Below are 15,654 nucleotides of genomic sequence, written 5' to 3' on the forward strand. Positions count from 1 at the left end.
AAGGTTTATACTTTTCTATGTTTATTTATTTATTATACACAGAAATAGTTGATACTCATCTCCTATTCTTCATCGCATAATTGACATAACCCCAGCTTCTTTAAAGATGTGCCAGAAGAAGTAGGCTTTGGAAATTCCATCATGCAGTGAGTGCTTTGAGTAAGATACAGTCTGCTTCTTTGATAGTTTTCCAAGGGCCCATCATCTAAATCAGGGAGACTCATTACCATGAAACAAAAAAATAAAAATTTCATTGGCTTGTGATTTTGTACAAACCTGACAAATACTGACTCTTTAGAAAGTGTTAAGATTCTTGTGGCAAAAGTAAACATGACATACTTTTAATGGTTACTGTGAAAGTTAAAAATTTGTATACTTTCTACCCACTATTTTTTTTCCAAGGTTATCCTTGGAATGTTTAAATTGCTAGTCTGTTCAGTTACCGAGCATTGCCGAAATGTGTTACTGTGTTTTAGTAACGCGTAGAACATTGTCTTCCAGAATCGTTAGCATTTTTAATTTTTTTTTGGAGGGGGGGGGTTAAGCTGATACATAGGCAGTCAGATTTGCTGTGATAACACCGTTTCTAAGTAATATTTTTCTTTGAGGTGTGCTAAAACTTTTTTTGCCTGCCAGTTCTATCTATAGAAGACACAGCACTCCCTGCTACTGCTAGGGGAAATACAGAGAGAGCCTCTGTAGGCATATATTACTACCTTCCCACCAGCAAAGTTATGGTCTCAAGTGTGAGAAAACAATTTAGATACCAGGCTACTCTACCACACCTTATTTCTTAAAGTATGGCTCACTATATGTAATTGTTTCTTTCAACAAGTTGACTGAAATGAATTTTGGAAATTCAGATCTTGTTTTTTCCATTGACTCCCATCATAAAATGTAGACTTTTCCCTAGAAAACAGTTTTGTAGTCAGACTTTATAATAGCCACACTTGTAAGACATGCCACAAATTTTAAAATCAAATTATCTAAACACATTTTCAGTAGTTTCACTTGAAAATGTAAAAAGATTAACTTCTGTAAAATAGATTTTTATAGATATCTTTTGTTTACGTGTCACCTGCCTTCTTCACCAAGAAGGAAAAATGTCTCCACTCTCTGCCCTGTCCCCTCATGCACACAAACCACATAGTGCATTGATGCTTTGCTATAAATTGAATTAAAAAAAAAAAACATGGTTGGTGGGTATAAGGTTTATTTTTAGATTTACACAGACGCACACACGCACAGTGATTTTGTTGGAGCAGGGTAATTTTACGGGACACAGATAAGGTGGTGAGGATTTATTTTGCTTACTAAAGCTGAAGCTTTTGCATTTGGGATTTTTTTTGAAGGGGGAAGGTAGGGCAATTGGGGTTAAGTGACTTGCCCAAGGTCATACAGCTAGAAGTGTGTCTGTCAAGTGTCTGATGCTGGATTTGAACTCAGGTCCTCCTGCTCTACTCACTGCACCACCTAGCTGCCCTATGGGATTTTTTTTTCCATTTTACCATAATAGAAGTACAGCTGTAATCACAAAACAAAATGCCTTTAGGTTTAACTTTAAGTATAGTCAGAAATTTTGTTTCTAGGTATTTTTGTTCAACAAAAAACACTTTAATGCAGTTAGCATTATTTAAACTTATAAAGTATTTTAACATCGTAAAAGATATCTTAAAATTAAGATTACTTCAACCATCAGTTAACACAAGAAACTTACAGTGTTATGCAGTCTGTTAATCTTTGTTTAGGCAGTAAAAGAAAGATGCACCTTCTTGCTTTTCCAGTTATCAAATAGTTTTTCATTTGAAATGAATTTAGAATTGTATGTAACCTGAGCTGCTTCAGGGCTGGAACTATCTTTTTGTTTGTTTTTGTGTCCTCAGGGCCTGGAACAGTGCTTTTATTTGATTTAACTTAATTGAACTACAGTGCAAAATAAAAGAAAATAATTTTTCACATGCCAAGGAAACTTCAGCTATAAAATAGTTATTCAATAAGGATAAATCCAAATACACATTAAGTGGACATAGTTGATGTTTAATCTTGTTGTTTAATTGCATTTCCTTTGGTGTGCTGTAGTTTAAAATTTCTATAACAAATATTTATTTAGTTTTAACTGAAATTTGTTGTAGTTGAAGTTACTGTGGAAAAAAGATTTCTACAAGTTTCAATAACTTTTCCCCATTAAGCAAGATTAACCCAAATAGATTTATTAGTAAGAAAATGAATTGTAGATGGCCTCAAACACTTTTCATATAATTTTTCATCTGTATTGCTATGAATAATCAAAATTTGTCGTAGAGCACATGCTGTAAAACTCAAACATGCCCCTTTCTCTCCTGACAACTGCAAGCACTCTCGTGTAGACCTTCATGACCTCATGCTTGGAATCCAGTCTATCCTCCAGCCAAAGTGATTTTCTTGAAAGTGCAGGTCCAACCATATGGGTTCCCACCCCCACCCCCTTTCCACTCAGTAGCTCCCTGTCACTTCCAGGATCAAATACAGGTCTTGTTTGGCATTCAAAGCCCTTCATAACCCAGCCTCCTCCTGCCTTTCCAGGCTTCTTAAACCCTTATTCTTCACCATGTACCCTTTGATCCAGTGACACTGGTCTCCTGGCTGTTTCATGTACAAGACATTCTCTTAGCTCCAAGCATTTTCTCTGACTGCCCTCCCACCCCCCACCGCCCCTCCAATGTTCTCCCTGCTCATCTCTGCCTCCTGGCTTCCTTGACTTCCCAACTACAATCTCATTTTCTGTAAGAACCCCTCTTAATTCTATAGTGCTTTCCCTTCCTTAACTATTTCTTACTTATCCTGTATTTATAGCTTGTTCGTACATATTTGTTTCCTTATTCTTTCTACCTAAATAGCTCCTTGAGGGCAGGGGCTGTCTTTTGTCTCTTTTTGTATCCCTAATTCTTAGTTTATGTCTGTCATGTAATAGGCATTTAGTAAATTTTTATTGACTGACCTTCTATCTTCCTTGAAACACTTTCCTTTTGATGTGATCAATAATAGAGGAATAGAATCTAATGAACTTTGTTATTGACCTTCATCGAGAGTGGAAATAGATCATAAGACCACAGGTTTAGAGCTAAATGGGATCTTATATGCTTATTCTTTCAAATTCCCTTATTTTAGAGGCAAGGAAATTAAAGTCCAGAGAGGTAAAATATAATGGCTAACATTTATGTAGTGCTTTTTAAGGTTTGCCCTTTACTTATACCATTTTTTGATCTTTATAACTGTGTGAAGTAGGTGGTATTATCCCATCATTTTACAAATGAGAAAATTGAGACAGATTAAAAGACTTTATCTAGACTCACGTAATGGGGCAGCTAGGTGGCATTGTGGCTAGAGTGCTAGGCCTGGAATCAGGAAGACCTGAGTTCAAATTTGGCCTCAGACACGTATTAGCTGTGTGAGCCTGATCAAGTCACTTGACCTTGTTTGCCTCAGTTTCCTCATCTGTAAAAAAATAAGCTGGAGAAGGAAACGGCAAACCACTGTAGTATCTTGGTGAGGAAAACTCCAAACGGGGTCATGGAGTCAGACATGACTGAAACAACTGAACAAACAAAAGAATCGTATGACTAGTAAGCATCTGAGTCACCTTTAAATCCTGACTTCTAAGTAAGTCTCACCTAGCTGACATAGAGGTAAAATGACTTACCCAAGGTCACCCTAGTTTTGAACAGCCATTGGGTTGCTCCAAATCCCATGCTCTTTCCAGTGTACCACACTGCCTTTCTTTTACTTCTTTAGTGGAAGAAATCAGTAAAATCCTTTGAAGAAGTAGGTAAATAATTGTGAATTTAGAATACACATAGAAGGGAAACAGGACACTCCCTAGTCCTTTTATGCTACACAAGTCATTCAGTTCTATGTGGACATATAGAGGTTATGATTTTTCTTTTATTGCTTTCTTCTATTTCATTTTGGTAATATATGTAACAGATTCTTTTTGCATGAGTGAAAAATCTGTTTGCCATGTGGTCTATAGATAGCAGTTATCATTAACCAGCTGTTGAATTCTCCTGTACTTTTCTTTCAAATGCTAGCTAATCTCTATGCTTAGTAGAAAAACCCCACCCAAAGCTTAATAATATCATTGCTCATGATAAATTTCAAAATGAAACAGACTGCACTGTCCCTTGGCAGAAAATCTGAATTGATTGAAGAATTCTTAAGTCCTGGTGTCAGGTTGATTTCTCAGAGAAATTAAGTATTGATGTCTTCTCAGTCTGTTGCATTTGAAATAATGGAATTTTAGTTGACTATGAGAATTAGAATAGTTAATGTAATAAATGGATATATAAGTTAAAGATGCATTGTTTCAATTGTGTAAAGTTGTTTGAATGAAGAAATTCTATTGTTTTTATTTGAATGATGATATGAAAATGGAAAACTATTCTTCATTCTCACTTTCAGGGCTTTCCATCAGCCTATTCTTCACTAGGACTATCCTTTATTTCCTACTCCTTCACAGTGTACACGGTCTGCTTCCTTCAGACCATTCTCGACTTTTTTTCATTTATATGACGTTCATTCTTAGCTTGATGCTAACAGTAATTTTTACACTTTCCCCTATATCTGTCTAAATTCTAACACTTGCAGCACCTATTCCTCAAAGGGTTGTTGTAAGGACCAATGAGATAATGTACACACAGCATTTTATAAACCTTAAATTATTCTGTAGGTGTTAACTACTAATGTTAATTGCGTTGATATCATTTTCTCTCTTTCAAGGACGAGCTTGAGTTAGTTCATGTTCGTGAATCCTTCTCTGAATACTTAAGCCCTTACTGATTTCCCTCTCCCCAAAATGCAGCTGAATCTTAAATCATATGGTTTATATAGCAGCTTGATGCAGTCAGCATTTATTAAACATTTTCTCCGTGCAAGGCACTGGGCATACCACTGGAGATAAAAGATTCACATTCTAATGGGTTATCAAGTGCCATGCACTGTTAAACATTTTTTACAAATATCATCTCACTTGATCCTCATAACAGTCCTGCTGGCAAGTGCTATTATTAAACCCCATTTTACAGTTTGGGATAACCAAGGCAAACAGTTTAAGTGATTTGCCCAAGGTCTCAGAGCTAGTTTAGTGTCCAGGATCAGATTTAAACTCAGGTGTTCCTGATGCCAGGCCTAGTAATTTATTCACTGCACACAACCTAGCTGCCAGTCCTTGGAAGCCATTTAGCTTAACCACTTGTTTTATTGACAAAGAAACTGGCCTTAGAAGGCTAAATGACTTTACCCTATTATTGTACTAAAATATGCCTCTCCTTAATTTTCATCTGTGGATTCCTAGTTCTGTCCTCCTGTTTACAAGTAAAACTAAAATAATCTCTTCCTATCTTCATATGGTATATCCACCCTGCCCTTCCTAATTGTCCCTAGTTCTTCCTACAAACCCTCATCTGAGAAGGTGTTGAGACTCTTCATCCTACCCTCCAAGTACTTAAAAGTACATTAACAAGAATATGTTATATGAGCATTTAGTTCTTTAGGAACTATATTATAAATGTAACAAGAGCTTTGCGGATTTGTTTTTGGTTTTGATCTGATTTGTGATTTCAACAGTGTTGAGAGATCCCAGCTGAGAAAATCTTCCTTCTGCCGATGCAGATCATCAGTACCTGTTCCTCAACTTAGTCCTCCCGTCCGTCCGTCCGTCCTTCCTTCCTTCCTTCCTTCCTTCCTTCCTCCCTTCCTCCTTCCCTCCCTCCCTCCCTTTCTTATTTATGGAATAAAGCAAGCATTTCCATAATGTAGTATAATTTAAAAAAAATGATTACACACAACTGCAAATCTACTATTCCTTTTAAATATACAACAAAATTATGTAATTTTTTTTCTTCCTTTCTTCACTCCCCCCCACTCCAAGATGGCCACCATTAGATACAAATAGGTGTGTGTATGTGTGTGTGTCTGTGATGTAAAATTATTCTATACATCTATTTATCATTTCTTTCTCTGGATGCAGATAGTTTTCCAATGTTCCTTATAGTTAATTTGGGCATTTATAATAGTCAAAACAAGTCATTCACTCAAAGTCATTCTTAAAACAATAATGCTTTTACTATATACAGTGTCCTCTTGGTTCTGCTCATTTTGCCCATCATTATTTTGTGCAAGTCTTTCCATGTTTTTCTAAGATCATTGAGCTCATCATTTCTTATAACATAGTAGTATTCCATCACAAGAATATAACTCGTTCAGCCATTCCTCAATTGGTGGGCATCCCTGCAATTTCCAGTTTTTTGCCACCACAAAGAGAGCTACTATAAATATTTTAGAATATATATATATTCTTTTCCTTTTTCCCTAATCATCTTTGGAAATAGACCTAATAGTGGTATATTGCTGGGTCAAAGGGTAAATAAGATTTAGTCTTAGAGAGTTGCCTGAGGCTCTGATACTCTGATACTGAGGCTCTGATAAGGGACATGGTCATATAAGTGACAGAGTCACACAAAAATTGAGGTCAGGGTTGGAATTCAACCCATATTTTTTTCTGATTCTAAGCCTGTGTTCTATTTTAAATAAGTTTTTATTGATGTTTCCAGCTGCTCTAATAAAACAGAAGCTATATAACTGTATAGCACTTAAATATCAGCATTAGTCCTGTGATACAATAACTTTATCTTTGGCATTTTGTTATAATGTACTAATGACCACATAGGAAAATGTTGGTTTGGGTAGCAGTATGCAGAATGTCACTGTATTAGAAAAAATGACAATTGCTACACATACTGAAATGAAAAGCATTTGCTATAAGTTGATTTTGTGTTTTTCTTTCAGGAGAGAAATAGAAACAAACAATAACTGTGGAGATGACCTGCTAGAAATACAACACTAATGATGTAGACTCTGGAAATGCCTCCTATGTCTAAGAAGACATTATTAAAGCTTTTTTTTTTTTCTGCTTAAGGTGACATCTTTGAACACTTTAACACACAATTGACTCTTCTTGTATTGGTTCTCATCAGCGCATCTGCCCTTATATACTCTCTCACCAAACACTTGAGAACTGTAACTTCGTCAAGCACTTTCTGTCCTGAAGCTTTTCCCAGTATCTGCTGTCTTTTGTAATTATGCATCCTAGCTAAGGCACAGGAGACTGAATGAATGCAAGGATTCATTAACTCTTTGAATTTGTTAAATACTAACAACCATTAGAAGCGGTTCAATGATGTAAGATTCACAATGCTTCAACTTTTTCTTTGTCGTAGTTTTTTAATTGTCAGTTTTTAGCTATTTGACAGATTAAAAGCAAAATCATGCCATATTTAGTCCTGGATTAAAACTCAAGTCTAAATGTTCATGTGAAAATTATTGTAGTAAACTTTCAATATGGCAAAGCAACCTTAAGCTATATTTTAGCCAAACAAAATATAATCTGAAGTTATATTAGAATGATATTTCCCTTGTCTCAAATTGTTTGGTGTAACAGAATATTGATATGCAGCTTGGTGGATGTCACCAATTAATGCACATTCTTCTTCCTGTTCCCCTCTTCTCCTACCCCCCAACTTATAACATGTATACTGAAAAATGTGCATTTGTCTGAGGAATTATTTTGTTTGCTACCTACCACTTGATGAATCTCAAAGTTTTGAGTAAATGTACCTCAGTCTAATCAGACTTTTTATGACCTTTCTAACTACATTTAAAAATAATCCTTAATTCTTATTTCTGGGTCTTTGCGAGCCTGACAGATTGCTATCATGAAGTAAAAATTTACTCCTAGATGATTCAGTAGCTGAATAAACATAGTTCTTATTTAGCAAGCATATACTGTTTCTCACCTTTTTTCTTCCAGCTTTTGCAATGTCCTAGCATCCTCAAAATACTTTGAAATATGGCCTTGATCCATGGATTAAATCAGTATCTAAGTGAATGTGTTGATGTTTTATTGGTCAGAGCTATATAAGTGGGAATATTCTTGTAGTTGTCTTTTTATTTAACATCTTACCTTTTCTTTAATTTTAGCTACGTATCAGCATTAATTTTGTATCTTGGAAGAAATTGATTTAAATTGATTTAAAACATCAAGCATCTGTATTAACTGATTTGACTGCATAACATGATGATGAACAACATAATATACTAGCACCAGACATTACTGTCCTAAAAGGAAAAAGCTGTGTAGAAAGAAAATATGTTAAAGCTGATAATAGCAATACAGTAGATCCGAATACCTTGATGTTTCACATTACTCCACATATGTTTACATCATGTTTGGAAATGTTTTCCTTTACTGTGGTCTCGGTGATGACTTCAGTTCTGAAACCTAATGGTAAATATAGCATTGGTTTCTCTGAGGCTTTCATTTAAATATTTTTAGGTTGCACAGTTCTCCTTCCTTTGCAAATACTGTATCCAAGTGAAATGATACCGTACTTGCAAATAACTATAGCTATTTCACAGCTGCTTAGTAGTCAGTCTAGTTATTTCAGTGTGTTGAGAACATTCAAATCTCAGTAGCATATAACAAAAACACTTTTCTTAAAGGGAAATTGCACCTATTTTACCCATTCTAAGTGTTTAAAAAAGTAAGCCATGAAATCTTTTATAATGTGTCTATTATAGTTGTTTATAATTGCAATTGGCATTTGGGTATAGTTACCAAACTTTTTTTTTATCAGTAATATTATAGGGCATATCATATCATCAGGATGTTGGCTATTCTGCATGATCTGAGGAGCTGATCCTTTAGAGCTTAAGAGAGAGCCTGAGCCCTTCTCTACCCCCAGAGGGCCTCTCTTTTTTGGCACTTTAATACAAATTTTGTTTTTTAAAAATACATCTAGTTCAAATTTGTTTAATTTACATAGACTTCTATGGGATAAATCAGCATGGGAGCACTTTTCAGCAAGCCAGCTGATTGCAATAGCAGACTCAAATGTCATATGTGATTAAATAGTTTGAAATAAGATTTATTCACGGTGAGAAATACATTGCAGTGCCTTCAACCTGGATTGCTAATGTTAAGTGAAATAGGTGCAATAGTCCTTTGGAATAAGAATTTTCTATTTTATAATGTAGGGTTTTCTCCCAATTGGTAATTGTTTATCTTCATTAAATTTTCTTCTAAGCACCCATCTTCTCTTCCTTCTTGGTCTATCGATATAGGACTTATAAGATTTATTTTCCTTCAGCAAAGCTAATAGATGATTGTGTCAGCAGCACAACTGAATGTTCTTTAACTGTAGGACCAAATGGGAGAGAACCTGGGTTCTGAAATGGGAGAGCACTTACCAAATATTTGAAGTAATAGAGCATACAGAAAAATTATTGGCCCAGTAAATTTCTTGTTTAATGTTTTTCCTAGTTCTGGTTTGAATGTTTCTTATTAAAATTACCTTCTCTGGGTATTTTATTTTGGAAGGTGTTCTAGTTTGTATTTTAAAAGTAAAGAAATAACTAACCAAAATTAGTATTCTTTCTCTATACATACTGGTACTTGCAGATTCTTTCCAAAAGAAGCCCCAGCCTTTTTTTAGTTTTGGTATTTGTTTCCACATTTTTTAACTTATAATGGTCATTCTAACTCAAGAACTGTGTTCTTTTTGAATACCATGCATGGGGGTGGGGCTGATGTTAAACAGTTTGCAATAAATAAAAAGAATCAGCTTAAGTAATTTAATACTTTCAAATGAATTTTGCATCCTTTAAAAATAAGTTTAAGGAATTTAAGAGACTTGTGTTTTCATTAAGTTTTGCATATCTTTTGTTATGCCATGTAAATTCCCTTCTCTTTTTCTTATGATTAAAGAAAAGGTTATGATAAAATGATCAGTTCATTTACACTCTCTTGTAGCAAAAACATGGGACTTTGAATTTTGTCGTGTTTGGGTTTGTTCATTCATGTGAATGATGGTACAATTGGGTGAGGATTTCTGTTATGGTACCAAAACTCACCATTTGGTCCTCTTTAATCTTTGAGGGTTTCAATAAAAACTGTTCACTCACACCTGCCTTTTTTTCTATATTCTCTTTTGTCAATATATAAGATACTGCTCAATGAAGAATAAATTTTGCAACATTTTTTGCATATGGAATTATGGCCTTCCTGATTTACACTTTCCCCTCTGAGTACAAATAGATTATAACACAATCTAATATGAACTTTAGTTTTAAAACAGCTTTTTCAAGTTTGTATAAACTTTGGAATTTCGCTAGAATAATTTTTCTTATTATTTGTACAGGAGGTACATGCTCAGTTCTTTAGCATTATAAAGCTGCTTCCTCTTTAGCCAAGTATCTAGAAAAGGAAGCCTGATACCAGGTTAAATCAGCCCTTTTCTAGTCTTACATGCCTGTTAAATTTTCATCCTTTTTTTTTTTTTTAAACATTTCAACCTCTTTCCTCTTGTTCCACTTAATTCCCAAGCTGAATGTCACAGTCTTAATCCCTATACCATGACATAATACTGACAGATTATACATGTAAATAGTTATTTTATGCTGGATAGATATTAAGAAAACAGGGATGTGGGAATAATAGTGACACAAAGCTGCCCCTTCCTCTCCCACCAAACATACACCTTGAATTTATCGGAGTTATTTTGGTTTCACCTTGTCCTCTTCAATAAGTTATACTTGATCTCCTTCCATCTGTTCACATATATGGAATATTTCTCTATTGGGAGCAGCTTGTAAATTTATTATTAAGGATAGTCACCCAAGCTGCATACTTCTAATTTATGTAATTAATTACATGTCATTCAAATAGCAAGAACAGTTATTATTCAGAATGCATTTTTAAGATTCACTTTTGACAATTTTGCTACATTTGGTTTTCTTTCTCTCACTTGTGCAGACTAATCCTACTCAGTAAAATGCCTTGTCAGTTTATGATGTGGGAGCAAATAACAGAAATTAAACTAAACAAGAATAAAGCGTTAGTAAAAATGTAAGATAAAAGTCAATCCTTGTAAATTAAGTTTCTCTTTACTTCAAATGCAGTAATATGATGTATGTCATTTTAATATATTGGTAATTTGTAGTGCTTTCATTTATAATTAGAAGCATTCAGAAATGAAAACATGAATTAGAGGGAATAAATATTATTAATAACCATATTAATCTTAATTATACATTTTAACCTCCCAATTTTTATAGCTTTGAAAAGGTAAAACTTTTTGTTAAAATTGAAGGGGTGATTTTTATTAAAACAGTGACCCCATTTAGAGTGTTTTCTTTTTGTTTTGTTTTGTTTTTTGTTTTTTGCTTTTTGGCAGGGCAATTGGGGTTAAGTGACTTGCCCAAGGTCACACAGCTAGTACATGTAAAGTGTCTGAGGGCGGATTTGAACTCAGGTCCTCCTGACTCCAGAGCCGGTGCTCTACTCACTGCGCCACCTAGCTGTCCCTAGAGTGTTTTTTTGAGGTAATTTTTTTCTTGCACTTTAAGAAGCTAGATTTGCAAATAAAAATATAAGGACTCATTTTCTAATATTCATTTTCTAAAATTCTTAAATTAAAAACAAGCTTTTCCCTCTGACTTGACCTTAATATTTGTTTTGTATTTCTGATCATTATGCCTTCTTTTCAAAGCTGTTTTGGCATTTATAAATTATAATGTTCTCCCTCTCTGAGGCACAGAACATGTTTTATTTATTTTGGGGATAGAAAAATTAGTATTTACTCAAATAATACTCAACTGTTTTTCTTCATGTATTTTACTCCCCCACTATAACACAGCAGTCAAAATCTAGCAACCATTTACCTCTTCTCACTGCCAAAACTAAGCTTGTTAGATGTTTGGGAGAGGCTAGCTCATCATTTCTCAACCACTGAGATTACTAAAGTGGTAGATGTCTTTAAAACTAAATTTGCAAGTAATTCTAGTTAAATTTAAGTTGTTACTTTTATTAGATATTTAAGTAAAGACTGGCCTGGCTACTGAATTCTGGGTGGCTATGCCTAGTGCAACTCTTTAGTCTGCAAATTGCCACGGTGACAGTTGGCAATCTAGAAGGTAATTGAGCCTCTGGAATCATGGGAAGCTAAATAAACATCAACTAGAATATTTTAGGAGTTTAGAAACTTGTTGCTACCTAGATGACCTCAAGCCTGTTAGTTTGGGCAAAACAGTCAAGACTTCAAGATGATCATCAAAAAATACAAGTAAAGAAACTTAAACTATTGGAAAATTTGTTAAGTACGAGAAAGGAAAATTTTAGAGAAGTAGAATAGTAAGAAACCTCAGGAGATAAATCATATTTCCTTAATAAAAAAAAAAAACTTGCATTTATTTCAGAAACAGGGATGGAGTACTTATAAACTGTATTATTCCAGTTGGGTTATTGATGAATAAATAGCTGCATAATATTTCTTCCTTCATCCCCCATGTCTATCCTCTACATATTCAATAAATGTCTCTTAAAATGTGTTTAAAACACTGTGAACAGTATTCAGCGTCTTTTTTTTTTTTCCAGCATGGAGTCATAGTACAATATAAAGAGTTGTGTCTTCCCCCTCCCCCCAGGAACCTTGTTTGTCTGCTGTGAACAACTTTTGAAATAATTCCACGAAGAGAGAGAGAGAGACAGAGAGAGAGTGTGTGTGTGTGAATGTGTCTGTGTGTCTGTGTGTGAGAGAGAGAGAGAGAGAGAATTCCTGAGAAGGACATTCTGCCAATGCAGTGCAGTACATGCCCAGCAACTTCTATGGGCTTAGGAGTAACCTGGTGGTATGAAGAGGTAAGTGATGTACCCAGTGACTCTCCTGCAGACTGAGGAAGAACTTCAAACCAGCCCTTTCTAACTTTGAGAGCATAACTCTTATTGAATATGCCATGATATAGGTGCACATGTATGCACATAATATAAATATTTTAGGGGCCATGTAAAGATTTCAAGTTGAGAACTCATTGCTGAATATCATCAACTTAGAGCTGGAAGTAAGCTTAGAGATTTTCTAGGCCAAGCCTTATTGACAAGGAAGCTGAAGCCTACAGAGTGGGTTTGTCCATAGTCAGACAGATGGTGATTGGCAAAGCTAGAATTTGAACCCCAGTCTTCTGAGTAAATTCAGTGTTCTCTACGCACCAACCCCCCTGCCTTTTTTTTTAAGAATAATTGTATAAGTAAAAACCAAGTTGTCATTTTGAATTTTTATGTTTCTCTTCAATAACTGGATAAGACTATTTTGAGATTATATTGTTAATAATCTTTGCATAATACAATTCTTAGACCTCTTTTTTTTTTCCACTCTCATGGCATCATAGTGGAAAGGCAGCTACACAGTTCTCGTGACCATTTTGCATTTTCACCTATTTCATAAGTTTCCATGGCTAAAAAAATTGATTACTTATTCAAATTTATGGGGTTGAGAGCCTGGCTGGTCCTCAGGTGATTGAAACATTTTAATACTGGGCCTAGACTTGAAGCCTTTCCAGCAGCAGAGAACCTAGCAGAGGTTGTACACTATCATCATAACATCTTAAGAACCTACAATCATTTTCTGCCACAATGTATGTAGCAGCACAGATATTTCTGAGGTTGCTAGGAAGTATTACAGTGGAACCTTTGTCACAAGACCTGGATTCCTGTGTCGGTTCTTTCTTTAGCCTAGCAAACCACCATCATCTCTGAGGACTTAATTTTCTCATCTATAAAATGAGGAAATTGGAGTAGATGAGGTCATTTTAGACTCAAACATCCAGACTGGGATATCTTTAAATTACAGGGCATATCAAAAGCCTTTGTGTAGTTTTATGCTGTTAAAGTTCAACTAACTGCATGAGGTAAGATTCTCATTCTGTGTTTCGTGCATTGTACAGTTAAATATCATTCCTTCTTTAGCACCCACCATGATAATGCTGGTGGGTTTTTTTTTTTAAACAAAATTGCCCTCATCCAAATATATGATATTTATGTGAGTTCAGTTTGAAAAAGAAAGTCCCTGTCTCGCAAGCTATTAATGCTTAAAAATGCATGAAAACTTTTGGGACACCCTGTGTAATGTTCTTTTTCTTCAGTTTCTTTTTCCCCTCATATTAAGAGTTCTCAACTGTCAGTTTGTAGATGTATTGAACCAGTTTGTGCACAGTGAATATGTGCTTAGATAAAATTATCACTATCCTATTCCAGTGCTTTGTTCAGGGAGAGAGCTAACCCTGGGTTCTCAGAGGTTGTGCCAATAGTGTATAATCTGACAGGTCACACATATAAAGCTCTGAATACGGACCTGGTGGTGAAATGTATGTCTCATCTAAGCATTAACTTAGCCAAATTTAGAAAGGCTTATTAAATGGATCATATCTACCTTTAAAATTTTTTTAAAGTGTTCTTGATGATTTTTTTTTTATTATTATGCCTTATTTATGTCATTCAGCATACACATAATAAAGTCTTGCATCATTCTCTAGGCCAAAGATTGGTCACATGATAAGTCCATCTTTTTTGTTCATACTTTTTTTTTTTTAACTTTTTTCCTCTAGTAGTGTCTTTGGCTTACCCATGCCCACAATACACCTCTCTAATGCCCCCTGGATGATATTCATCTTTAGTTCTTCAGAGACTAGTATTCCGTGACTCAGCTGCACAGCCACATTGATAGAATATTGGTATTTAAAGGATGGGCTTTGTTTAGAAGACAGTTGCCCAAAAGGCATCCTACTCACCCTCCTCTTACTGTTTTAAGTTCAAGCCCCACTCATTATCTGATAGTAGTGCCTAAAATAAACAAACTCACTCATGACAAGTTGTATGGGTTGTCCACATAATTTCATATCATAGTCTGGATATGACCTACTTAGATTTTTTTTCCTGTTTGAATAATTAGGCCAAACTCTTGCATGATGGTGGATCTCATCTAGGAGGTTTTGTAATGTTCTGTGGTATAATCTAATCAGTACAATGCCATCTGCAAACAGGGGAATCTGGAGGCCCTTATCTATGATGAAAACTTAGAATGCATGCTGGATATCCTTCATAATGCTGTGAACACCTTGAAAAACGAATCTCTTTTGTTCCTCCCCAATTAGCAAGTAAGACTAAAGTTATGTTTTTAAGAAGTCCTGAATAGTTTTGTGGCATACGTGGAGGACATCTTACTGGATGAGAATCTAAGGTGGTATATTATTGTGCTGAACAAGTGTGTGTGCCTGATATTTAAATTACAAATAAAACAGGATTTTGCATTCTCTATGTTTTTCAGCCTTTTTTAAGGTAAGGATGCAGCCTAGTATGGAATATCATTTGTCAAAGCTTTTCTGTTCCTTTCTACTACCTTCATCAAAGATCATCAAGTAGCTTATTTTCTTACAAAATAAAGGAAAAAAAATGATTTTTTATAAAGCAGAAAGCAAGTGTTTAGGTTGTAGAGATATTCTTGGTCACTTTTTTGGTAATGTTAGAAAGTTTTCCTACTTGTTTAGTATCTTTCCTTCCCTCAGATTGCAAAAATTGATGCCTTGAAGATTCATAAGTACCAAGTTGAAAAGAACCTTGGAGGTCATCTAGTCCAACTCTACATTTGAGCAGATTGTTACTTAAAGAAGTTAAATGATTCACCCAATGTCACACAGATGGTAGGTAGCAAAATGGAGGTTCAAACTCATGTATTATTACATTCTATTGGAACAATCTTCATCACATTCAATGCCCTTGCCTCCAGTGTG

The 15,654-nt window shown here is 34.9% G+C and overlaps 1 protein-coding gene across 5 annotated transcripts in view; it reads left to right on the forward strand.

The window, feature by feature from the left end:
* The window catches only part of YTHDF3 (YTH N6-methyladenosine RNA binding protein 3), a 46,613-nt gene extending 36,616 nt beyond the window's left edge, over positions 1–9,997 (forward strand). For all 5 annotated transcript variants that reach the window (XM_036755424.1, XM_036755417.1, XM_036755439.1 and 2 more), the window contains one exon: positions 6,823–9,997. In XM_036755424.1, the coding sequence (XP_036611319.1) occupies positions 6,823–6,846 (24 nt within the window). In that variant the 3' untranslated portion in view covers positions 6,847–9,997. The remainder of the gene's footprint in view (positions 1–6,822) is intronic.
* The last annotated feature ends 5,657 nt before the right edge of the window (positions 9,998–15,654 follow it).

Source organism: Trichosurus vulpecula, chromosome 1 (assembly GCF_011100635.1).
Source record: "Trichosurus vulpecula isolate mTriVul1 chromosome 1, mTriVul1.pri, whole genome shotgun sequence".
Classification (NCBI taxonomy): Eukaryota; Metazoa; Chordata; class Mammalia; order Diprotodontia; family Phalangeridae; genus Trichosurus; species Trichosurus vulpecula.